This window comes from Mustela putorius, unplaced genomic scaffold (genome assembly GCF_011764305.1).
Source record: "Mustela putorius furo isolate JIRA1106 unplaced genomic scaffold, ASM1176430v1.1 tig00537350_pilon_pilon_pilon, whole genome shotgun sequence".
NCBI lineage: Eukaryota > Metazoa > Chordata > Mammalia > Carnivora > Mustelidae > Mustela > Mustela putorius.
In genome coordinates this window covers 8,188,990-8,215,466 of record NW_025422471.1, presented here as the reverse complement: position 1 = coordinate 8,215,466, position 26,477 = coordinate 8,188,990, and the positions used below count along the sequence as shown (strand labels likewise).

The following is a 26,477-nucleotide window of genomic DNA, read 5'->3' as shown; positions in this document are numbered from 1 at the left end:
TCATGATCTCAGGGTCACAAGGTCGAGCCTTGTGCAGTGTGCTTGAGAATCATTCTTTCTCTCCCTTTGTCCCTCGCCTTGCTTGTGTGCGTTCTCTCTATAAATAAATAAAATCTTTTATTTTTTTTTTAAGAGAATTTATGTGGTCGTTGGTGATTTCAGTTTTTCACTGTTAGGGATAATCCTTTGGAATCTTAAGAGTGATGAGATAATGAAATTATAACCCAAGTGCTAGAATACCATGCAGCTATTAAAAAGAATGACGTAAGTCCACAGGGACTAACATGGAATGATGGTCAAGCAGTGTTATTAAGTAAAAAATTAAGTTAGAGACTATAGTTTGATATGCTATTTGAACCAAAAAGAAGACTGTGCATGATACTGTGCATCTTTTGTGGCTACCTCTGGGGCCTGGTAGATGAGTGAGAACAGGGGACTTTTGCTTTTTATTTTATTTCCTATGTACTATTGGAAATTTTTGTCAAGAATAGAAAGAAGTGTTGTTTTGTTTTGTTTTACCATAGATTAAGAAAAAGACTAAGGACAAATTTTAATTTTTCATTGGATGACCATAACAGTCATGGATGGGGAGTTAGAAAATCTGGTGAAACTAGGCGTGTCCTTGAAGATTCTCTTCCCATTGCCAGAAGACTTACTCTGGCTACGATGGAGGGCATCCTGCCTCCTGCTAGAGAACAGGAGGAGGGGATGGTTAACAGCAGTGGATGGGAGCTTGGAAAGGACACCCGTGATATGGAGTGGCCTGAACTCAAGGGTGGTGTTCCAGAATGAGGCAATTTCATAGCAGACTGAGATGTTTACCTGGTTGAAGAAGCCAAGACAGATCATAGACGGGGATCAAAATTTCTAAAAACAGGGGTTTAACTTCAGCACTTTTAGAGGAGAAACTAAATTTCAGGGAGGCAGAACTTGAGTTGGCGGGGTTGGGTCCCCTTAGTAACTAGGTAGATCTTGGGGATCAGCACCAAGTCCTTGAGGGCAAGCTTCTGAGGTGTGCTGACAGGAAGTGGGGTATAGTAGAGGGACAAGACAGGTATTCTTGTCCTAGTACTGGCACCATGCGACCCCTCTAGGCCTATTTTTTTCTGAATGGGATATCCCACCTCATGCTAAAAAGGGTTTAAAGGGAGGATTAAGAATATGTGCAAAGAAAAAAAAAAAGCCTGGAAGAGGCACAAAGCACTGTATGCCATAAAGTGGTCTCTCAAAATATCCACCTTGCTTCCCAACTTCTGCTCACATCGATTCCCAGAAGTGCTCCTTTTCAGCTTCTTTGACCTTTTGGCATCTTTCTCCACCCCTCTCTTTTGGGTTTCCTCCCTGCCCACCAATTAGCTCCCCAGAGTCACACCGCACAGATGGTCTGACTGGTTGCTGGCAGCAGAGAGAAAAGGCTGGCGATGTTAAATAGTCCAGGTGTTATATCTTTTTCTCAGAGAAACTGCCTCAGGCTGATAGGGCTCTATCCCTGTGGCCGTAACTTCTTACTGCAGCCCAGAAACCTCCACCAGTGCACAGCATTTGGCAGGCTTGGCTCTCCAGGCATTCGTTCATCCTGCACTCGGCTCCAACTTCAGGGGAGAGGGTGGGCTGGCTTGATTTCTGGGAAAGGCCGGTCACTTACCTCCCCAGCTCAAACCGCCATGTGAAAGTTCTGGGAGCTGGTCGGAGATCAGCAGGCCCCTAAACTGGTAACAGTTTCTTTCGGAAACTTCCCTCAGAACTATTAGCAACGTGAGGAGGCCACCAGATAAGAAACCCAATGCCTGTGATAAGGCAGTAACTTCAAGTGCCTAGACTTCAGTGGGGAATCTTGTCTGGGTTTCATCTCTGCAGAAATGCTTGGTAAAGGCAAAGCAGCTATTGAGAAAACAAGTTCAAGAACAAAAAAGCCAGACTTGAAATGCCTTTTGTTAATGGAAGCAGTCTGGATAAAGAGGCATTCCGTGAGAGCTAAAGGCCTTCTTCTCAAGGCTTTCCCACATGCTCACTCTTTCTGGTACAGTCTCCCCTCATGCAGTGCCTACTCAACCACCAGATAAGACTAGTTTCCGTGCCACGTCGCCTGCTCCATTCCCTCACTGCCCGATGTTCCCATGTTATTCATTCTCATAGCTGCCCTTTCATTTTGCAGCACTTACCACAGCTGGAATCAAAGAATTTGTGTCATTTGCACGGGTCTGGTTCAGTGGTAGATGCTCACTGCCCTTCACAGTGCCTAGATGCACATGAATATTTGTCAGATTAACGCGCCAGTGCTCGGGCTGAAAATCCACCAACAGATTATCATGGGGTTTAAGGTGGGTCTCTGACCACTTCGGCAGATGTCGCCAGGCAGTAGGTGGCTGTATGCCCACAACCGTAAAGCAAGATGATGGACCACACACACAGGGCTGCACAGTGTCAAAAGACCCAGTTTTGGGACGCCTGGGTGGCTTAGTGGGTTAAAGCCTCTGCCTTTGGCTCAAGTCATGATCCCGGCTCTCTGCTCAGCGGGGAGCCTGCTCCCCCCAACCCCTGCCCTGCCTGCCTCTCTGCCTACTTGTGATCTCTGTCAAATAAATAAATAAAATCTTAAAAAAAAAAAAAAAAGACCTAGTTTTGCTCCCCTTTGCTTCTGGCTCCACTCACTGGCATAAGGGCTTTTAGTTGAGAAGTCCGCTGATGTGGGAAATCAGAGGGTTTCTCCAGAGGGTGGAGAGGGTTTCCCCTTACCACAGGCTAGTGAGAGACGATAGCAGCTTCACGAAGACCACATAGATGGTGGTGTGGACGTGCCGTAAAGGAAATCTGGGCTACTGCTGGTGGGAGGGGAGGCTGGAGCAGCCGGTCTGGAAAACTGTATGGAAGGTTCTTTTGAAAATTAGAAATGGAGCTACCATATGATCCAGCAATCCTACTTTTGAGTATTTATCCAAATAACTTAAGTTCTTAAAGAGATAGCGGCACTGCCACACTTTTCACAATAGCCAAGTTAGGAAAACAAGCTAAATGTCCATAGACAGAGGAATGGGTAGAGAAAATGGGCTGTCCACACACACACATACACACACTGGAATATTTCAGCCTTAAATTGAAGTCCTGCCTTTTGCAACAACATGAATAGATCTGGACACATTATGCTAAATGAAATGACCCAGACCGAGAAAGATACTCGATTTTGTCACTTGTATGTATAATCTGAAAGAGTGACGCTCATAGAAGCTCAGCAGAATGGGGGGGGGTCATGGGGCCTAGTAGGAAGGGGAGATGACAAGGTGTGATGGTCAGAGGGTATCAAGTGTCTGTAGACAAGTTCTGGAGATTTGCTATACAGCACGGTGCCTGTAGTTTGTCGTACTGTATTGTGTACTTGAAATCTCTGAAGAGGGAGATCTTCTGTTAAATATTCTTACCACACACACAAAAATAATGTGAGAGGATGGTTTGATGGTAGTGATGGTTTTATAAGTGTATCCTTCCCCCAACTCACTGAGTTGTATGTATTAAATGGGTACAGCTTTTTACATGTGAGTCATATTTTAATAAAGTGGTTTAACTAAAACACCCCTGATGTGTGATTCCTCAAGCTTGGGGGGCCCAGAAGCTGGTATCTGCCTGAAAATACATATAAAACAAAACACCCCTACCGTACAGTAAAGGATGCATTCAGTGCTTCTTTTTGTTCATGGCTGAGGTGGGAGGGTGGGCGTGACACTTGAAGTCACCATGCTGGCATGGTCCTTTAGAAAGAGGCCCTGAGCTACTAGCTTCCTTCCTGAGGAGGGGCGAGACAGTGCGAATGCATGTGCGCGCGCACCCCCCCATGTGCTGTTGGAGGCCTGGCCAAAGGAGAGGTCCGGTCCTGTTAACACCCTCAAAGACTGGAGGAGCTTAGCGGGGCACTTTCTGAGGAACCAAGGATGGGTTTTGACGGCGCCTGCAGGAAGCCAAGGCCAGATTCCAAAGGTGCTAGGATCTCTGTGGCCCTAATCTCTCCTCCTCACCCTCTCCTCCATCAACCCAGGGGTGGCTGTAGGGCGGGCCAATGAGAAGCCTGGCAAGAATCACTTGGCTTCCAGTGAGTCTAAGCTGGAGGGGGGGAGAGACTTTAATTTAATTTAAAATTTTTTTTAAAAGATTTTTATTTATTTATTTGACAGACAGAGATCACAAGGAGGCAGAGAGGCAGGCAGAGAGAGAGGAGGAAGCGGGCTTCCCGCCAAGCAGAGAGCCCGATGCGGAACTCGATCCCTGGACCCTGGGGTCATGACCAGAGAAGGCAGAGGCTTTAACCCACTGAGTCACCCATGAGCCCCGAGACTTTAATATTAAACAAATTTCAGAGTTTTGGCTATTATAGAAGGCTGGACTTCCTAGTTATGAAAAGAAACTTATGCTAGGTGTGACCACAGGACTTATCAAGAACAACGGTCCTGGAGGAATTGAGACCTGCCAGAGATCCTGACGGCAAGGAAACAGCCACCGAAGTGTGTTTGCAGGGGCTTGTGTGAGAATAAATTGTTTTCTTCATCATTGCCCCGCCCAGTCCCTCTCACTGAATGCAACACTCTGTTTAATCCTTGCATAACTATGGAATATAGGTATTATCCTAGTTCATCAGAGGTGTTGGAAGGAAGAGCCAAGGGATTAGGCAAATGGCTCAGGGTCACCCGTAGGTAAATCTCAGAACTAGGACTCCAACCCAGGGTGTACTTCTATTCTTTATTCTTTGTACCACGTACCAAAGCATTTTCAATTTTACTTCCAAGACTTTTCACGTTTTGTTTACATGTTCTTGGTTTTGAACTGGCCTTCTCGTTATCTATAAGCCAAGTCATCTGGAACCGAAGACAGGAGAAATGATAAGTTACACATCTCAACTGAAGGGAGGAGCCGTAATAGTTCATTCAGGCGAGAACAGTGAGTTAAGAGAAGGGAGGAGCAGATGGGGTGGCGATAATTGGCTACCACGCAATAAAGACTTCTCATCAGGGGCAGAGGGAGGAAGGAAGGATGAGGGAGGCTAGGCGGTGGCTTTGCCAACAGTCCCTAGTGTCCCCTTACAGCCTGTCCTCAGCTGCAGAGCTCTGTGGCTCAGGTGGCCACAAGACCCCTGGAGACCCTCTTGGCACTGGTTTGACAAGGCTGACTTAAATGAACTCTATCTTTGAGAAGAGAAGGAAAAGCTTACAGGTGTAAGAGAGTCCTTTCCACAGCAGGATTTTCCCCAAAACATCTTACCTGAAATGAACTGTGCCAGCCCCCTCCAGTACCTCTATGGGCGAGAAGCACTCAGGCTTAGAGACCACAAGGCTCTTTAAAAAATTCCCCTATGGGGACGCCTGGGTGGCTCAGTTGGTTAAGCAGCTGCCTTCGGCTCAGGTCATGATCCCAGCGTCCTGGGATCGAGTCCCACATCGGGCTCCTTGCTCGTCAGGGAGCCTGCTTCTCCCTCTGCCTCTGCCTGCCATTCTGTCTGCCTGTGCTCGCTCTCTCTCTCTCTCTCTCTCTGATAAATAAATAAAATCTTTAAAAAAAAAATTCCCCTATGAAGACAAGTGGAAGAGAGAATTAATAGAATAGTCGACATGAAGCTCAAGTTTGGGACAAGTGCATCAGCACTGTTACTGGTAGCCATGATGTTAAGAGATGCTATGTGATACTTGGAAAGATTCACAGAGAAAACTTCCTTCACAAAGCAGTAATGAGCAGAGCCCTAAGAATGTTCTGGATTGTATTTATCTTACCATAGGTAGTCAATCACAGTGATGTAAAAATCTAAATAAACCCCATATGCTTTCTTTGTCCTGGTTGGCTGCTTGTTTGTCAGGTTTATTGTAACAGAACTCTCCAAATCCAAATGAAAGATGGAAAGAAATAATTAGAAAATAAGCAAAAAATAAATAAATAAATAAATAAATATATATATATATGGAAACTTACTAAGTGCCATGCACCATCCTGCCTATACATTATCCTAACACCCTGAGGAAGGCTCTGCCCACTCGTGGCTCAGAAGCTGGAGCTGCAGGGCTTTATAAACTTGCCCATGGTCTGTAGTTGGCGAGTGGCAAGAGCGGGACTCTAAGCCAGGCTGTCTGGCTTGCCTGCTCCAAACCACGTGTGTATGGTGCGTCTTGTCTGGCTTTATGATTCCACCTTTGTATTGTTTGCCATTAGTGGCTGCTGGGCTGTCCTTGCCCCCACCCCCCGAACCCAGGAGGGTCTGTAAGCTCCTAGGGTCTCAGCCTGCCTGTGTGGCCGTCATTTAAACATCTTCATTTCATCGTCTATGGAATCCAGACAGTTGTTCTGGAATCAGTGGATGGGCTCTGCCAGCTCTGTCATTACAGGAATCCCACAGTCCTTCGATTATCCTCAACATGTCTATGCTTGGAAGAGGACAGAAATGCTAGGAATAAAACAAGTGCCAACCCTTTTTAAAATCAAATTTAAAGAAATGTTAAGCTAAAGATGCTTTAATGAAGATAGAAAAATGAGATACAACATTATCTCTAGACTGCTGTCCTCTACCACGTCTTTGAGGAGTGGGATAAAAGCTATAGAAAAAATACCGTAGGAAATGAAATCAGAACCCATCCGTTGATGATAAATAAAAGTCACTTTCAAAATCATTTAATTTTATATTACAAACCAGTACAGACTACTGAAATGCTCGTGTTCCAGAAGTGACTAGAGGTATGAATGCCAAACTGGAAAGACACATCCCCTTGAAGGTGTCCAGTTAGTTAATCATGGCAAAGGGACTCCCAAAGGCAAGTCAGTCTGCCATCAGCAACTAAATTCTAAATCATGACTCTGGAAAGAAGCGGCAAGGCACGTAGACCTAAATGACACAGCAGGCTCTTGCAGTAATCCAAATCCTCTGGCCACGTGAATCTTAAGTAGGACATATATGAATAACCTTCCTCATTCCTTCTTTGAATAAATTGTTACTGGGCACCTTCTCTATGCCAGGTACTAGACTAGGAGCTGGGAACACCCTAGAGAATGAAACAGTCTCCACTCTCATGGAACTTAATACAACTAGTAGTTAAGTTATAATTGGGATAAATGCCATGAAGGAGAAGTAGAAGATGAAACAGAGCATAGACCAGCACGACCTGAGTTAGTCTGAGAGGTTAGGGCAGTTTTCTGGAGAAGGTGATGTTAAGGGGAGATCTTGAGGGTGAGGAGGACTTAGCTAAGTGAGGAAGGGTTGGAGGACGGATCCAGTAGTACAGAAGAGACAGCAAGTATTGAGTAAGACCTTGGGATAGGAGGAGCGGGGGCTACTGGAGAATCCAAAGGTGACTGGTGTTCCGAGAGAGTAGGTGCAGCAGGTGATGAGACTGGCGAGGCTGAGCATGCCATGCCATCTGTCTACACCACGGTGGAATTCTGTAAGCCCTTAGAAGTCCACAAACTATAAAGGCAGGTGGCCATTCCTCTAGAAGTCCCAGCTTCAGAACTCCAAGTGTGGTGGGTGATCACGTGGATTCATCTTTAGGAAGCACTCTCATCCATTTCACAAATCCAGAAATGGAATTCTTATCTTCCATCTACAAATGCCCATATTGTACCAAGGATCTAATTACAGTTAAGACAAACCAGCCTGGCTGGCCGGTTGAATTCAGCAGGCAGCAGTTGTAAAGACACATCTCTACTTCCACACAGAGCAGGATCATCTGACCCCAGCTTGAGAATTGAGCAATCACAAAATATCAGAGCCACTTCCTGCCACTGCCAGCCTCCTGTCCCAACCTCAGAAAGGTAAAACCCGTGGAGCAAGTCTGTGTAGGTCTCGGCATTCAATAAAACAAACCCCAAACACTCCACCTTGAAACGTCAAGCCTCTCTCTGCCTTTGCCCCCTCAGCAATCAGTCCAAAAGGATTGGTTCACCAGGAAACTAATGCTCCGACAAACTCTTATTGCAGCCAGCGGACAATCCATAATTTAGAGAGCAGTTTTTCACGGAACTCCCCAGTGCGTTACGAACAACAATAAAGCCTCTTCCAAGCCTTCAGTAAGAAGGCATGTTTCCACTTTACAGCTGAGAAGAGTGTGTTAAATGTCCCATGGGCGAGGGCTGAGGACACAATGATAACATTAGGAACTTCACTCATTCATCCCCGAGGCTCCTCATAAACCTAACCAGAACGACCCCTGGCTCTGATCGATCATTCCAGGTTTTCTGTATCAGTGTTTGGTTGAGGACTTCATCTTTTCCCTTTCCATTATTCCTTCAGAAAACTTGCAGAAAGCAGAGGTTGAGGACCCAGCTAGGAGAAATACTCTTATGTCTGTCTAATTCAGACTGGACAGTGCCTAAGCTGGAGTCCGTTACTGAGATAGCCTTTTACTACAAAGAGTGATTCTAGTGTGATTCTAGGACTGTACCCTGCCCTGAGCCTCTATCTGCATAGCCCACCCTCCCCGCAACCCCGCCCCTGTCTTGCTCACATAGCCCCCTTGTTATGACTGCACACATTTGAAAACAAAGGAAACCTATTTTTTCTCAAAAATTATTTTGGCCTCTCCACATTTATCCATCATTTCTGAAAAAATCACCTCATTGAAAATAATCCACTAGGTATTACCCCACCCCTCACATTCTAGTCTCCTTTGACTCTAGAGTCTGTCTAGCTTGTGTGGTGTTGCTGGAATGGTCACTGTGTGAAGCTCACGCTAAGGTGCCAGTATTAAGAGGGGCAGTTTGGAGAAGCGGTGAAGGACACAGACGCTGGGGTCAGGCTTCCCAGCTTCCACTGTTTACCAGCTGTGTCATGGACAAGTCTCTTAACTTCTCTAAGCCTCAGTTCACTCACCTATAAAATGGTGTAACAGGGCTGTGGTGAGGAGTTAATGGGACAGTGCATGCACAAAGTGTGTAAGCCACAGGAAACCCTTACATGGTAACTGTGATTATTGTTCTCCAAGTAGATGTTGCCTCTGGAGGGCATGCCATACACTTAGGAAACAGGCAGGATCCTGGAGCCAATACCCAGCACCTACATCTTAGAGTCACCAATAAGTATCTGTGTCCCAGGAGGATCACTTCCATTAGGGCATCAGAGAGCACTTTGTTGTGGGTTCTTCTCTTTTTTTCCTTAGAGAAATTTAAGAGCCTTGAAATGAGACAAAGGAAAAACAATTGCCAGAATTGCAAAGTTAACATTTTTATTGAATTGAAATTGGTGTAGAACAAAAGGGACCACCACAGCTGCCAAGCTTAGTTACAACTGAAAAGTCCCTGCGACATTTTACCTTTGAGCGTCCTAACATGGTTTGGGTGGAACAACTAAGAAACAGTGTGGAGATTATATATATGTGTATATATGTATATATACACACACACATACATATATATACACACACATATATATATTTTTAACACTTCAAAATATTTTGAAATGAGCCTCACAGCCTTATTTAGTTTGAGTACAAAGAACATTGATAACATCTTCTGTTGCCTTCATTTAGTAGAATCAATTTGTATCCTTTCACAAAAGTTTCCTCAACATGCTGGCTACAATTTCCCCCCCATCCAGTATACATAAGAAAAGGATTTAGTAACACTTAGGCAAGTAATAAACCATAGGAACTTCAAAAGTAGTGAGGGCGGATACCAAGCGTACATGACTCAACACTCACACTGCCAGAAACACCGTGAACTGGCCCAGGAGTTTCAGCCAAGTTCCAGAAGCAAAGACTGACTGCACTAATGGAAGGGATAAGGCAACCCATGAGAGTGTCAGAACTGATGGACCACTTGTGTCTAACCCTCATTTCAGCATCTCGCTTCCAACATGCAAGTATGTGTTTGGTTTACATAATAAGGTGAAATACTTTAAGGGACAAGAAAACTATAAAGTTTAAAAGATCAATCAGAGATGAAAGGAAATTAATACTGAATTTTTTCGGATCAGTATGCATGGAGCAATGAGATAAACTGATTGTACCAATTACTTTGTGAGAGCAAGTACTGAACCTCTATCGCTACTCAGAGCTGGAAGTTATTACCCCCTCTCAAATATTCCATGGGAAATAAATGACAAGATAGGAAACAGAAACCCTACTTAAAAAAAACAAAAAACAAAAGCATATCTAGTCAATGTTCCTTTTGGTTTGTATTAAGCCAGATGCTAATTTAATCTAGACCTAATCTGCTGTTGGTAAGAAATTTTCAGAAGTACTTCAAATTATTTTAGATGAAATGTGACCCAAAAAGTAACACAACTCATTGTCTCATCTTGATAATATGTTTTATACTTGTGTCTCTCAAAACAACTAAATAAATAAATTCTTCTACCAGAGTAACTGGTACTAAGTGGCCACTCATTCCTACAGCAGTTATTTGAGAGAATTTAAAAATCTTGCAGGAGATAAAGGACGATTATAAATATTTTAATAGACTCATGCCCATCTTCAAAAGAGATGCAGCCTCAGGTAATAGTAGATTCAGAGATTTATAACTCAGATTTGCAACTGATAGATACATATTTTGCAAGGATCTGCCCAGTGTATACAACAAATATTAAAATTAAGGCTTTTATAGATACGTGGTCAAGTCTATGGATGTGTAATGCTGAATTTTTATAATGTATCTCCAGTTTCCATTATTACCCAATTTGTAAATCAGAATATGTGCTGATGTATGTGGGTGGGAGCTCCAAGGGCTAAGAACCAACTGGAAGCCTTGTTCATAAACAAGTTCTGAGATAAGGGCTGGCAGTGAAACAGTTGAGAGGTGCCTTAGATCACGTAGGGGGCAGAGTGATTTGTGCCTGCTGACAGGGATGGGCTTAAAAAAAGGCAAAGAGTTCAACTTTAGTTCAAATCTTTGAGATTTAGAGACCCAAAGGTTTCATGCCATATCTAAGCCAATGGTTCTCAAACCTTCCCTTGCAAGAGTCACCTGGAGGCTATTTACCGAAGCCTGGATACCTGGGTGTTATACCCAGAGATTCTAATTTGGGTGAGGCAAGTGGTCCAAGCACCTTGCTTTTGAGAAACACTGCTCAGAGCAAATAGCAGCAGAAATCTCTGATTAAAAGGCCAAGCTGTCCAAGAAATAACACCAGTGAGGTCATCACCTACAAACAAATCCCTTAGGAAACTCCACCATAATACGAGGAACAAAGTTATCCCCAATTAACTTTCCTTTCCTATCTTTTTACAACTCAAAGTTTGAAATCAGTGAACATTTAGTAATGATTGTTCCAATTCTGAGGTAAAAGGAAGAGCACCAGGGATCTCAATGCTAAAAGAAACCAATTCCTTAAGAGGTCCATGCTACACAGAATCTAATTTCTGTAGTAATGTTATAGAGTTCTAGTGCAGTCTTGTACCAGTCTGTACTTTTGTATACTCTTCGACATTATCTACTCTTTCCAGTTAAGGTTTTAGAAGAATTGCCAAGAGGAAAGTTCGTCTATATGCTCTTTCTGGTTTTCCAGAAACCAACATTTTCTGGTTTACACTGATACACAACAAAGTTATTATTTATTTATTTATTTTTTGGATGCTGGAGACAAACATCTTTATTAAAGATACTACCAAAATTTTGGCAAACATTTCAAAACAGATTTGTAAACATAATGCTTCCCTTTTCAACTGGCAGCACTTTGAAAAGACAATACGGTAAGACAACACAAGTTGAATCAACATTAGTTCAAAATCCTTGTATTTTTGACCACATAACTTATGTTCCCACATGATAAAACAAATGATAGTTTAAATCAACGTCAACAGATAAACTCCATGAAATGAAAGTTTGTGCTGTTTGATGAATCACAGTATGTTATGGTTAAATATATCTGCTCTTTTTTATATTCCTGGCTCCCAGGATGAAAAAAAAAATCTTTAAATATACATTTCTTGTAGGTAATAGCTTCTTTGCATATCTCTCTTCAAAAAATACTTTATAGCAGTATATAAATAGGTTACCTACATGTTTAATTTTATAATTTTGCCCCAAAACTATAGATCTGTTTCATTTTCATAACATATTGATTTTGCCCAACATTAATAAAGCTGACAAACTGTTGAAATGGAAATGCTTTTGTCTTCCACAATAGAAGTAGCAATTTGACAGAAAAAAAAACAAAAACAAAAACAAAACCAACCCCTACAGTAACACTCGTCAGTTGTTTAACCTGAGCGTTTGGCCTACTGAGAGTAGCAGCTTTTGTCCTCCATGCACGCTCACATCCACATCCACACCACCTCTGCACACATACCGGTCGAGCACGCGTTTTCAGACGCTGGTAGGCCACAGTATGCTTCCCATTGCTCTAACCAAGTGGGAAGCAGTGTAGCTAATGATTAACCACACTATGTACACAACTAGCAAACACCTTAAGGCAACCATTGCAATGGGGGGTTAACTTGCAGGGCAGATTCACTGTCTAGATCAAGTCAGCCTGTATGTACATATGTGTGTGCTTATTTATACACATACACATATGCCTTTCTATTTCTTAACCCACCAAAACAATGTTTAAATTTTTTTTTTGTATTTTGTGCAAATTTCTAAATATTCTACCATTTAAGGCAAAGAGTTTGCATTACGAAAGGTCAGAAAATAGGCTTATGTTTATCCAAAAGCATTTCACCTTGCACATTATTATTATTTTTTAAACACACATAACTTTGAAGTATGGACACTGGATCCCCAATATCTAAAAAAAAATCATTTCTAATGACAAATGTAAGTTTTTAAGGAAAAAAAATTGATTTGAAGTATAGACACCAGATCCCCAATGTCTAAAAAAACCATGATTTCTATTGACAAACATAAGTCTTGGGGGTAGGGTCGGGGTGGGGAGAAGGACCAGAAAAAAGCAGCTTCAAAAATGCAGGGAAGCAAAGTAAAAAGGGGGAAAAATAAAAGTAAATTAACTCAAGTTTGCTAATACTGAAACTTTCAACAAGCAAAGTTTCATTTTTTTTTTTTTTTTAGAATCTTAGAGCAACTCATTTGGAATTTTAAATAAATAAGCTTAAGTTTATTCACATCTTCTGGTCCAAGCAGATTTAGTGCCATGACTCTGCTTGCTGTTGGTCAAATTCACCTATTAGTCTTTTGATGTGAGCCAGCTTGTTATGAAGATACTCGCATCTATATTTTTCTTCATGATAATTGGGACTGGACTGCAGAGGAAAAAAACAGGGAGGAATTAGGTTGCAGAATGTGTAATACTTCCCAACTACGGGTCAGAAAACCCACAGTGATGATCCTACCTGCTTGATCTTCTGATATTCTTGTAAGACTTCTTCGTGAACATTCTACAAAATTAAAAATTAAAATCAGAAGGGAACAACTTTTCTTTTTGGCAATATAAACAGCTAAGACCCACTCAGTAAGGGTGTTGGAAATACTGATGATGGGAATGTAAACTGGTACCATCTTTAAAGAAGGCAATTTGGCAACTGCTATCAAAACAGCAAACGCAGAACTGACTCAGCACTTCTCTACTTCTCTTCCAGATTTGCTTGTGACTGAGTGAAACGCTGTGTGTACAAGGTTACTTGCTGCGGTAGCATGTGTAAAGCAAAAGACAGTACACAAAATTTCAGTGTCCATTAATGCATGCAAAGGGATCCTAAGAGGCCATTAAAAAGGGGAAGTGCTTCATGCATTTATATAAAGTTCTCTAAGGTACATTGTATTGTTTAATGAATAAAGCAAAGTGCAGAATGATTTATACAATTTGATATTAGTTGTTTAAAGGGGGAAATAGAATGATAAGTCTAAGAATTTCATTACTTCTAAGATGTACATTTCTTCTCATTTTATGTTATTTTTAAAAATATTTTATTTATTTATTTGGCAGAGAGAGATCACAACTAGGCAGTGGGTCAGGTAGAGATGGGGGCAGGGGGAGGCGGACTCCCCGCCGAGCAGGGAGCCTGATGTGAGGCTCGATCCCAGAACCCTGAGATCATGACCTGAGCCGAAGGCAGAGGCTTAACCCACTGAGCCACCCAGGCGCCCCATTTTTTTCTCATTTTAATGAGATCAGATAAATAATGTATCAGTTTAACTTACTGGGACAGAAGACCATGGTATATACTGCGATTGATGACATCTTAAATTCAATTACATATGGCACATACATGAATCTGTTTGTGTATATACATCTTACAAACACATACACAGACCTTTGAAAGAATACACTGGAAACCAGTACTACTGATTGCCTCTAGGGAGGGATATTACGTGGCTGGAGAAAATGGCTAATATTTATGTAACTTTATATACTATGGATTTAAGCAGTTTCCAAATGCTTACATTTACTCTGCACAACTCTATAATCACCTTATTTATGGAGGGGGACTTTGAAGAAAGTAAGGTAACTTGCACAAGTCACACAAATATTAAATGGTACAGCTGGGAATCAAGGCCATGCAATCTAGCTCTGGAGCCTCCTCCTAACCACTAAGCAGTTCTTGGAATTACATTTTAGTTTAAATATAATCAGGGTACAAGGGTAAATAGCTATATCTAAAAAAACAAACCCCAAACCACCATATCAAGAGCACCCTCAGACACGAATTCCTCTGAAAAATCTTCTGTAACTCTAGGCAGCCTGTTTAAAGATTAAGGCCCACTAATGAAAGACACCTGAGTCTTTCAGAGCTGAGGAAGAGACCTGAGTCTTTTCTGTGCCTGTGAGCACAGATGCTCTCAGGCTATTTTCCCCACTGGGGGAAACCCATTCATTCTCTAATGCAGATTCCTGTCAGAAAAACAGTAGTAGGCCAGATGAAGGCACCATCTATGGTTGTGAAGTGTGACAAGTTATGTGGCCCACACAAAGAGGGAAATCTTCATTTAAAACATTAAACAGTTAAACATTTTGCTTGTTAACTATGAGAACAACCAGTACACAGGTCTGGCTGGCTTCTACTGGTTTGTCAGCTGTGGTAACACTACCACTTAAAGTCGGGAAGTGAAAAGAGATTAGTATGTATTAACTGTCAGGCTTCGGAAGAGCTGGAAATACCAAACTTTTCACTTAAACCCCAAATCTCTGGAGTATTAAACCCTGTTTGTATTTTATGTCTGGATCTTCCTTATTCTATGCGAGATTGAGGTTTTTTTCTTTTTTAATGTACTTGAAATAGCAATTTTGGGGAACAGCACCAGAACTAGCAGCTATATCTGAGTGGGCAGTTCAATCAAATATTTCAATGAATCCCCAATCCAACTTTTCTTCCTATATAGTTGTATTTGCTTTTTTCCTTGATACTCTCTTTAGTATGTTACAGTAAAGATTAAGCATATATTACATATTTTATACATACTTTGCCATATAAAGTTATTTTTTTCACTGACAGGAAAATAGTTCATTATATTTACTTAGGTTTGAGAACTAGTTCAAATATTTAGTTTCCTAGCTAATTTTAAATGAAGACCAAAAGCTGAAGAGAGCCTGGTTTGCCAGAAGACCTGCTCTGAAGGCCAGCAGATTGCCTGGGAATGGGCCAGGCAGAGAACAAAGAGGGTAAAATATGGAAGTCAGCCTATCTAGAAGCAAACATGTTTACCTGATACTCTTTTGAGCCTGGAGAAAGCCGCTTTCGTTGTGCATCTAGTTTGATAAATCTTCTAGCTACAGTCTCCATCCTGGCATGCAAGGCCCTGTACTCATCATACTCAGCATTGAAGTCATCCTTGTAATTTTGGCGTTGCTCATAGGAGACGATAGCAATATATTTTCTAATGAGAAAAAAGAAATAAGATAAATGGAGAGAGACTACAATCAACATGATGCATAAGCCTGATATTTAAACAAAAAACTTAGAAACCATATCCAAGCACGTATCCCAAGACTGAATGCTGCCTTGCCATTGTTTGCCCCCATGTCACTCCTTTCAGATGACTTTCACGTGAAATTATCCCACAGGAGAGCTTAAGACCTCCAGGGAAGGAAAGTAAATGTGAAAAAAACATGGTGGCAATGGAACTGAAGTGTGACTAGAAAACAACACTAAACACAGATTTAGCTTTCCAAATCTTTCTTTTTCTTTTTCTTTTTTTTTTTTTTTTAAGATTTTATTTATTTATTCGACAGAGAGAGATCACAAGTAGGCAGAGAGGCAGGCAGAGAGAGAGAGGAGGAAGCAGGCTCCCCTGCTGAGCAGAGAGCCCGATGCGGGACTCGATCCCAGGACCCTGAGATCATGACCTGAGCTGAAGGCAGCGGCTTAACCCACTGAGCCACCCAGGCGCCCCTCCAAATCTTTCTTTATCCAAAATAATTCACTACCACACTAGTGGCAGAGGCCAAGCCGTCTGTCACGAGTCACATGGAAACAGAAGGCCTCCATGGGTAACATGAAACCAGGAGAGTGTTACATAGTCACTCAGTGCTGAAGTCAGAGCTCTCTGGAGATCTGCTGCTTTATGAGAGGAGGTCTGTCTTTGGCTGTTTACACCTGCTGCCAGCAAGGTGCCTCTGGCTTGTTCCCTCTACTTCTTTCCTCCCACGTTTGACTAGGCAAATGTATAAAATACAAAAAAGTAATTGTCTTCTTTTGAAATGAGAGACCAATGGGGAAAAATGGCCAAAAAAGGGGCATATTTCTAGTTCTTTTCAACATTAAAATATCACAGTCTGTGTAACTGGACATCATTGTATACTATCATTCTAATTTACTTTCTTAATTAAAAGGCCATAACTCTGTTTTACTTCAGGTTGTGAATAACTTAAGGAAACTGGTAAGTGAAGGCCATTTTCCCAGAGTGTCAAGTTTATTCAGTGGCAAGCAAATTAAAACAGCATTTTGATATTAAAACAAAGTTAGTATTATTTGTTTGTGACTCTGGGAAGTGGGACCACACCAGGTTCTGGCCTGGGTCTCTGTTCTCCATTCCTGTTGTGGGATGCAAAATTCCCTCGACTTTTTGAGATAAAAATTGAGATTTCAAAGCAATTTCAGGCAAGTAGCAGGTGCCTCAGCATGCCTCAGGCATGCAGATATATTCTTGAGTGCAGGGAAAACCCTGGTGTTCAGTCCTCTACAAAAATGGATTCAGATAACCTTAACAGTTTTATTCAAAATGAGAGGGCAAAATGTCTAGTTGGAAATGTGAGAAAAGTGATGCAACTGTGCAACCTTAATGTCCTCATTAATATTTTTATTCATGCTGAGTTAGACACTGTGGAGGTTTATTTTTCTAAGTGTAACTGAGACAGCAGTAGTATGCTGATTTAGGGCGCCCTGCTGGTGTCTTTGCTGTAAAAGGAATGGGGCCAGCCAAGCAGAGAAGCAGTACTCTCCTAGACAGGGCTGTCCTGACTGCACACCAGAAGAAGCCCAGGGTGGGAAAAGAGGTTCCTGGGAATAAGTGTATGAAAGCAAAATGGCTAAACTGCTCATGAAACTCAGGCTTCATTTATTGTATAAAATATCCTGCTTTCTCAAAATCACAAACGAGGCTACAGCCTCGGTATTTTATTTAATAATTTCCTTAGGGAAAAATACCAAACTGGCCAACAGTTGTGTTGCTATTATAGAAGATTACTTGGTTATACTGGCATTCTAACAAAAAACACTTCACTATTAAAAACAACAACAACAACAAAAAACCAAAAAACTGTTATGGTTCTCTAGTTGGTTCCTACTGCAGGGATGGAGTAAAATTTTAAAGGGTTTGGCTATTTCACAACCACAAGTAACAGAAGTATTCTTATTATACAAAAATTAGGAATATTGTGGTTTAAGTATGTATTATTCAGAGACTGATCATTAAGGTTTTATTGTATATCTTTTTGGTTTTCTTCTGAAACAACCAAAGTTTAAGTTCTGTAATTTCAGTGTTTTTGAAAATTCATGCCTTCTCACCATTTTAAGAAAATTTGCTATATTTACATCAGATAGTCTTGGGATAAAATAAGTTAAACAATCACAGAGGTTACGTACTTTCATGATTTTTAAAAGCCAGAAACACGACAAACATATGAAAACGTGCTGAGGAAGATGTAGCAACCATCTTTAGATTAGGGAGTTAAAAATGAGTTTTTAAATATAGAACTAACGGTTTAAGTCGACAAAACACAGCAACATCCTGAATCCATGAGGAAAGGGTTAGAATTATTTTTTAGTCTCCCCACATGATTTTGTCACATATAACTAGTCTGTGTCATTATTACAAAAAAAGGGGATTTCAAAATCCACCACAAGAGAACAAGGGCACAGTACTGCAGTTGTCATCTGAGGGGGCAACTTTCACAAGACTTTTGAGGAGAAGTGGGTTTGCAAAAGGAGAGGTGAACTCCCTCATCAGTGGAGCCCTGCAGGCGCTGTCCCCCAACCAGCCCTTCCTGGGCCAGTTCAGTGGTGGTTGCTTTGCAAAACTCCCTTTCAGAACTCTAAAACTATATCACCATCTCAGATGAGAGAGGATTCAGCATGGTTTCTTGGCATCTTTTCAGTTAAGAGATGATAACGAGCATTATGGTTTCATGCTGTATCATTCCCCGTTAAGTATAGCTTTCACACTACTGTTAAGCAAAAGTAACACATTTTAAGTATAAAATGTTCTCCACTTTAGAAATGAACATTTCGTGGTACATGGAGGGCTAAACAGCACAGCTTAACGTTGTCCGCCATGCTACTAAGAGGAAAAAATGTTCACAGAGCTCAGAGTTCATTTTCCAATCTACATTCAAATTATTTTGTCCATTTGTTAATTTTCAGAGCTATCCTGCAGTCCTATCTGTTCGCTCTTCTGCTCTCCATTTTTCCAGGCTCTTGCAACTTAATTATTTCTTCTTACGCAGAAGCCTCTGAGTCTATAAAAAAGCTAGAATTATGTGTATAAGTTATAATTTCTGTGATAACCAGTTACAAAAATGTTCCCAGCTCAGCATTTAGCAACTTATTGCCATAACAAGAAAAACATTATAACTGGTACTAAAGTTAAATGATCAAATTTTACTATTCTCTCCTCTTAAAAATTAATTCGATGGCAGAGCTTTATTTAAATGAAAATCAGTCTATCTCTACTTTGTATTAACTGTGGAGATTTAAGCTCTTTATCAGTAATAAACTCTCTTTGGGGGAAACAAGTGAATGTGCATTGACAGGCTGTCAGCTTTGAAGAGTCAGATCCCTGAAATCTTCCATAATCAAATGCCTGGACTGGCCTCGGAACAAAGGACAGGCTTCTCTGTACTTAAAGGCCATGGAGCAGAGCTCAGAGCAGGGGGAGGCACAACCTGCTCAGGCAGACAGGGGTGGATTTGGGATGAGCAAGCTTAATGGCAGCCTTTCAAACGCAGGGGTGGCTCCAGGGCTCTATTTCTGGAACTTCTTTTCTTGATTTGCAAATTATGGGAAAAAAATTTGCAAACTTTCTAAAATTAAACAGTCCTCTCCCATTGGCAGACGTCTGAACTTACATCAAATAATCTGGGAGTTCAATTGTTGAAGAAGGCTCTGTGGAGGCAGTGCATCCCTCTTTAACTCCTATAATGAAGAAAAATTCAAGCTTTCACCAAACAGTATGGTTATAAAATGCCTATAATTCTAAAATAGATCAGAAACATCTGGAACACTCTTCCTCAAATTCTATTCTTCCATCTCAATAAGCAACAGTGAGCAAGGAATACAATTGAACACAAACAATAGAGGCCCTATGACCAGGGCCAGCAGAACTGACGCCAGGCATTGAAAGCGCCCTGGCTACTGCAGTGTCTGCACAATAAAGGAATTCCATCTTAACCCAAGGTCAATCTTCTATTCTTTCCACAACAGTTGTGGCATCTGCCCAGCAATTCAAAGACTGTGGTGGCAGATGCAGCCAGACAATGCAAGATACAAATTTTACATCAACATCTACTTTTCAGAGGATTCAAACAAGGCAGATGAGACAATGAAGTCAGGTAGCAGACTGCTGCGGTCACTGTATTTTATTGCTACCTTTTTTGTATGCAGACAGAGGAAGCAGTGAAGTTTTCCCGTTTATCAATTTAAAGTAATTCAAAATAAGGCATTACTGAATCGCGATTTATACTCCTCCCATCTCTATACCTCATAATACTACAGATTTGTTTTTAAAAGGACAAAATAAATAGACAAATAAAGAAACTGCCAGTCATTCAGGGCTATGCTAAGTGTGTAAAATCCCTCAGTCAGTATTCTATTTGTGTGAATGCACCATTTCCTGAGGGTATGTTTAGACTTTATAGGGTAATTTTTTATCATTTATAGTAGAATTAAATTACTAACTCAAGTCCTAACCCTGCCTGCTGGCAAAACATGCATGTCTAATATAAAACAAAAGTGAAAATTTCATAATTTCTTTGTTTAATATTTTAAAAGACCAAGTATAGTAAATAAATTATGCAGACTCTGTGGGATTATTGTTCACGGTCGTTTGTTTTTGTGTTGACTCACGCCTGAGTCTGTCTTTTTTATGACAGCCTGAGTCTTAAAGGAAAAGGCATCAAGTGCACGTCACCTGGCTTCTTTGCTACAAACACCAGATCAATTCCAATAGATTCAAGGGCTGTGGGTCTGGATCTACGCTCAGTATTCTGTGATAATCTCAATGGCTTTGAGAAGTACTACATCCTCAGTGGAGGATTCAAAGACCAGGTTTGCTTCTCCAGGCCTCCAACTCGAACACTCACACTCTGTCTGCTGTAGGTCTCCTAATAGTGGGACCCAGTTGCTCCAACACCAGCCTGACTCAGGATTACCATCTCAGAGTGGGAAGTGTGGAGGCTGGGATAGAACCAGGAACGTGGCTTGCTAACTCTGAACACAAGGTCATTACCTCTTGCCATTTCCTGACCTGGCAAATTCAAGTACAGTAGTACTCGAGGGAAAAAGCTTACCCATACCTTTTGGGCCACTATACAGTACCATACGGATTTCAGTGTTTCAACAGGTCAGCTTTGATGTGTAGTACACTCGACCCAGGTCAGTAAAGGCATTGCAACATACTATTCTGCAAAGTTTCTCTCATGTGGTAAAAATGGTCAGTTAAATCTAAGGGTCACAGACTTCCAGTATTATGGGCGAATTACAGAAAGACAACACTCCTTAAATTCTATTCATTAAAGTAACTTTTCTGAAGTTGTATTTTCCTAGGGAATTTTGCTTTAGTTAAGCTGGGTTTAAAACTGGCGGCAATGCTAAATGATGGGCTTGAATCTCTGATGTGCTGGCATGGGGGACGTTAAGTTTTAGAGGACAACTTTTTTTAAGTAAGAAAAATAGAGTTTTTGTCTCTCGTGTTAAAGATCATTATACCTCAGGTAAGTGGTCTTTCTCCTGATTAGCTTTTCTTCAGAAGTAAAGCATTGTAATAAGCTTCTTTGCATCTCTACATATTTGGCTTTTAACAGTTTCCAAAAGCTTGAAATGGTTAAATTTTGCTAACAATTAATACTAGTTTACTAAAACAATGTTCTTAAAATTAAAAAAGAATTCTTAAGCTCTGTCATGCAAACTGCCAATAGCCTTACATAAGACAGACTGCTTTCACTCTGAGTAACAATGATGTGATGGATTTGCATATGCAATCCTACCTTGCCTGTCTTATAAAGAATTTGACATTTCCCCTGTGTTAATATTAATTAAGGGAGGGGTGACCCTGTTTCTTTGGCAAAGAAGGAAAAGAATTATTTTTATCGCTAATTGTGTGTCTGGTTAAATTAGTTCAAGACTGGCACATAATAATAGGTCACGCCGAGGTTGCATAGTACCCTGGCAGTTATGGGAAAGCGCAACACAGTCTACCTTCTAGAATGGGCTCTCTGGAGGATATTAAAGTCATTTTCAGATGTTACCATCTTATTCTCAAGAAACTGTGTTTAATCGTTGGTTAAAAAGAGACGAAAAATGACTGCTATTAAATACAAGAAGAAAATCTGCTCTCAAAACTGCGACACTATGTAAGATTAATAGCAGAAGGTCAATGGCTAAAAAAGCACTAGTAATCATAAACAGCATAATCTCACACTCATGATGAGTTTGCTCTGCCCGTTCACTGAACACGCGCAGCTGGTTTTACGAATGTAAAATATACCTTCATTGGAATCTAGACTGGAGTTGTTCAGCTTGGCAATTTCCTCTTCTCCTTTAAGGTCCTCTTCCTTTTCTTCTGTCATCTCAATGTCGTGCTTTTTAATTTGGTCCTTTTCCTTGTGTTTTTTAGACTTCTTTTTGGACTTTTTGTGAGACATTGAATGGTTTTCTTCCATAGGCTTTGGACACTTTAGTAGAACTGAACCAGGGGGTAAGGTTTCCAGAGAAGTCCTAGAGGTATATTTATCTTGCTGGTCCTCATAGATACTACTGTTTTGACTGAAACTGTCAACAGGTAGGTCTTGAGTCCCCCGGCCTTCTGGAGTGCTGGGGGAATTGGAGTTAGAGTTTACAGTCTGAGGAGGATTGGAGACAGGCAGGTGGGTTGGAGGCAGCGGTGGTGGGGTAGGGATGGCAGCAGCTGCAGGGGGCGGCAGGAGGCCTGCGGCAGACTTCTCACTGGGGGGATTCAAATGGCCATTTAATGTTGGCGGAACTCTGTTTGTCAGGTGAGATATTCGAGCTTTTTTATTCATTAAAGGATCGATGAAGTCTGAATCTAAAAGCCGTTTCTGTGGGGAGGAGGGAAGCAGAAAAGAAATGAGCCAGTTTGTATGAAACCTCAACATCACTGGTTACCATATGAACAACTGAGTAATTTTACTCATTCTTAAGTTTATCACCAGCATTGTGTCTACCACTCTGCAAGCTTACGCAGGAACAGACAATCCACAGTAACAAAAGGGAGAATCTGGCAAATGTGTTTTCTGAACTTTCTGATCCTATAGCCATACCCTAAGTTCTTTGGGAGACCATGCCAATTTATGTGGACTCTACCACTTCAGAGAGTATTAAATAGAGGTACCCTCCTTCCTCTGTGGGCCACCGCTGACCCAGTTACACTGAGAGGAGAAAGCAGTTTGTACCATTTCACGCTGTCAGGACTAAGAAGGGTAGGGAAGGGGCAATAAAAACCTATACTTACTTAATCTCTCCTCATGTGCTAAGGTGCTCCAGTTATGAATACTCTGGCTGTCATTTATTATTTCACCTGTCTTAAAATGAGAACAGCTGGCACCTTCTCTAAGTATCTCCATCCCTGCTGAAATGCTGTTCAATTTCTTCCCTGTAAATATACCTCTTCAATGGACTGGAAAAGAAGTCTTAATGACAATGAGTCCACAAAAATGATATGGAATTAATGTTTCAAAAATTTTTAAAAATTATGCTTATACTAGCACAATCCAGCAACAGTAATATTTAAATGAAAAAGAAAATTCCGATAGTTGAAAAGTATGAAGCATATATCCAATGTAATGAATGATGTGGCCTAAACTTCAGCCTGGAGGAAAGTAATAGTTAATCATCCCATCAATTTATTCTGTTTTCAGTTTAGCATCATTGATTTGGCAGCCATTATATAATTAGATCAGAGTATAAATAACTCCATGGTAGTTGGCACTAAAAGTAAGGCTTGTATAGACAATGTCCATGCAAGGACAGAACTGCTTTTATTTTGTCCTTCCTCTGTTACTCACAATAGGTTTCTAACTTTTTTTGATATACGAACAGCCTTTTGCCCAGCGCATGCTTACCGTTCTCCACACATCTGTCCCATCTCCCCAGTCCTTGGGAGGACGGTCCAGAGAGAGGAGCACTTTGTCAGTAGCACTGGTAGATAGGTCTGCCCCAAACCAGGGAACCAAGGAATCTCTTGGGGGGAACTTAAGCTGGAAGAAGTGAGGTCTAAATGGAGTATTCTGACTGGGATCTAACCGAAAAAAGTACATTAAAGACATGTCTGAAAATGACAGAATTTTTTCTTTGCTTATTTTAGAAACATTTTTCCCCAAGAAAAGTTTTCTCGAACATCTTTCAGATAATATTAAATCTCTTCAATTTTCTGTATAATTTGAGACTGGATATGGGACTAAATAAGTCTTCTAGTCAGTGACCTAATAGAAAAGTAGATAATCTTATAACACATGTAAACTTTAAATATGGAGAAGCAAAGCAGATATTAAGCACTTTGACAAGCAGTGCCGTGTAGGGAAAAAGAGGCCTGCGCTGTGAGCTGGGACCTGAATTCTAGACAGAGCTCTGCCATGATAACTAGCTATGTGACTGTGGGAAGACAAGCTATGCAGCTTCTTGGAGCCTCATTTTCTCGTGCATAAATCAGACCACCTGAACTAGGTGGCTCCTGAGGTTCACTTCAGGGCTATGATTATATAATTTTATGAATACCTGAGGAGAAGATGCAGCATCTCTATTAGAACATACGGGAGATTCTGAACGGCTGGTGCTGGCAGCACTCTGAGATGGATTTAGTTTTCTGTAAAGGAGACACCAGTTCCAGTTATGGGGAGAATTTTCAAATATTCATGATAAAAAGCTTACCTTTGTTTTTTCCTTGTTTTTTCTCAACACTTAAGTAACAATGACTAAAACTTTTTTTTAAGGAAAAAAACCAGATTTACCTTGAGAGCACTGACTCTAATGACCGTCTGTCTATTTCACTGTATCCAGGCCAGTCTCTTTGAAGCTCTTTAAAAACATAATCCTTTAAGGTATATGAGAGGTCCTTTGGATTCAGATTAGCTACCTGGTACATGGTATGAAAACAGAGCATTAGATCTTTTTGCTACTTCCTAACCCAAAACAGGCAGCATTTTGCATTTACACTGAGAATAACTATACCAATTGGCCCCAAAGGGACTGCTAGTTTTGCATTTGCCAGATCTCAATAAATGCTATTTGACTTCATTTGGGAAATTTAAACTTTTTATATAAGTAGCTAAACATTTTATCCCTGAATATCCACTGTATGTCATATTTCTATTCAAAAAGCTTATAGTAGGCAAAAAGTGGAGGGAGGTTTATTTAGTTTATTTTTTTTACTTTTATTTATTTATTTTTTAAAAAGATTTTATTTATTTATTTGACAGAGATAGAGAGAGAGATCACAAGCAGGCAGAGAGGCAGGCAGAGAGAGAGGGGAAAGAAGTCTTCCTGCTGAGCAGAGATCCCGACATGGGGCTCGATCCCAGGCCCCTGAGATCATGACCTGAGCTGAAGGCAAAGGCTTAACCTACTGAGCCACCCAGGTGCCCCTTTTTTTTTACTTTTTTAAATTTAAGTTTTTCTAGTATAAGGAGTGAGGTTTAACAACTTCATTATCTACTTCTGGTCATTAACTCCATTACTTTTGAATCACAGTAAAAATCCTTGGTCATTTGTATTAGGTAGAAACCAAAGAGTTCCCAAATGCTAGGTTATAAACTTTCCCTTCAGTAATCAGCAGAAATTATCTCCATAAATAGTATCAATTCTAATGCCCTTGTCTGTCATTTTCTTGGCTTGCTAAGCCTGCTTCTTGTGACTGCCAGTTCTCCTGAAGAACCACTTATTCAAAGTCCTTGAAATTCCTAAAAACCAATAAAAAGAAATAACCCTCAAATTATTGTTACTAGTCAACCAGTTTATTCTTAAGTGTAATCTTTTCCTACCATATAACTGCAATTCCTAGAGTGTCCAGGCCTCGATTCCACGAACAATACAAATGTATGGATTCAGGTGCCAAACCAAGAGTCATTTTTAAGGCTGGCAGAAAGATATTTCTCCTGTCATTCTCTACTGGAATGGTCTTTTTTTAACAGCTTCACTTCTTTCTGTGTCCTTCTAAAGAAAAGTACTATCAAATGTATTATGGTGGTTTATGCTTTTCTTATGCTTTTCTTACAGTAAGGAAAGCTGTAAGAAAAGCATTAACAATGTTAACGTTAATGTTGTTATAAAGTAGAAAATGGTAGGCTTAAGATTCAAATTTGCAAATACATTAGAATGAGACACAACCAGATTTCTCAAAGTGGAAAAATAGCAACAATGCTTAGCTTTCCTATTATCCTTGGGACGACACAGAGTTAAGACCCCATTGCTTCTCTAGGATTCATACTCGGCTGTTCTCCTGTTTTCCTCCTCCTCCCTTTTTTTCTTTTGTTTTGCGTGTGTGTGTGTTTGTGTGTGCACGCACTCTTCTATATGCTAGATGCTTAGGAGCTATTTTCTGTTTTCTTCACTGTCATCATCTTCACCTAAGATTATTTCATTCAGCCCTAGGCTTTATCTTTTTTTTTTTTTTTTTTAATTTATTTAAGTAATCTTTATACCCAACGTGGGGCTCAAACTCATGGTTTTGAGATCAAGAGTTTTGTGTTCCTTCAGCTGAGCCAGCCAGGTGCCCCAGCTCTAAAGCTTTCTCAGTAGACAGTCCATATGTTGCTATCTCCTAATTTATAACTCCAGCTCCAAGTGTCTTCTGAACACCAGTCCCTTACATGTACCCAATGAACATCTATCACCATTTGGGTATGTCTAACAGACATCTTCCAGACAGAATTCCCGATTGCTGACCATACACTT

At 40.8% G+C, this 26,477-nt stretch overlaps 1 protein-coding gene across 2 annotated transcripts in view; it reads right to left on the bottom strand.

Moving 5' to 3' along the window:
• Positions 1–9,168: 9,168 nt before the first annotated feature.
• Positions 9,169–26,477, bottom strand: part of ELL2 (elongation factor for RNA polymerase II 2) — a 73,197-nt gene continuing 55,888 nt past the window's right edge. For both annotated transcript variants that reach the window (XM_004769927.3, XM_045074506.1), the window contains 7 exons: positions 24,536–24,660; positions 24,303–24,390; positions 22,057–22,627; positions 19,421–19,487; positions 15,561–15,732; positions 13,251–13,295; positions 9,169–13,160 (listed from right to left, as the gene is read on the bottom strand). In XM_004769927.3, the coding sequence (XP_004769984.1) occupies positions 13,044–13,160; positions 13,251–13,295; positions 15,561–15,732; positions 19,421–19,487; positions 22,057–22,627; positions 24,303–24,390; positions 24,536–24,660 (1,185 nt within the window). In that variant the 3' untranslated portion in view covers positions 9,169–13,043. The remainder of the gene's footprint in view (positions 13,161–13,250; positions 13,296–15,560; positions 15,733–19,420; positions 19,488–22,056; positions 22,628–24,302; positions 24,391–24,535; positions 24,661–26,477) is intronic.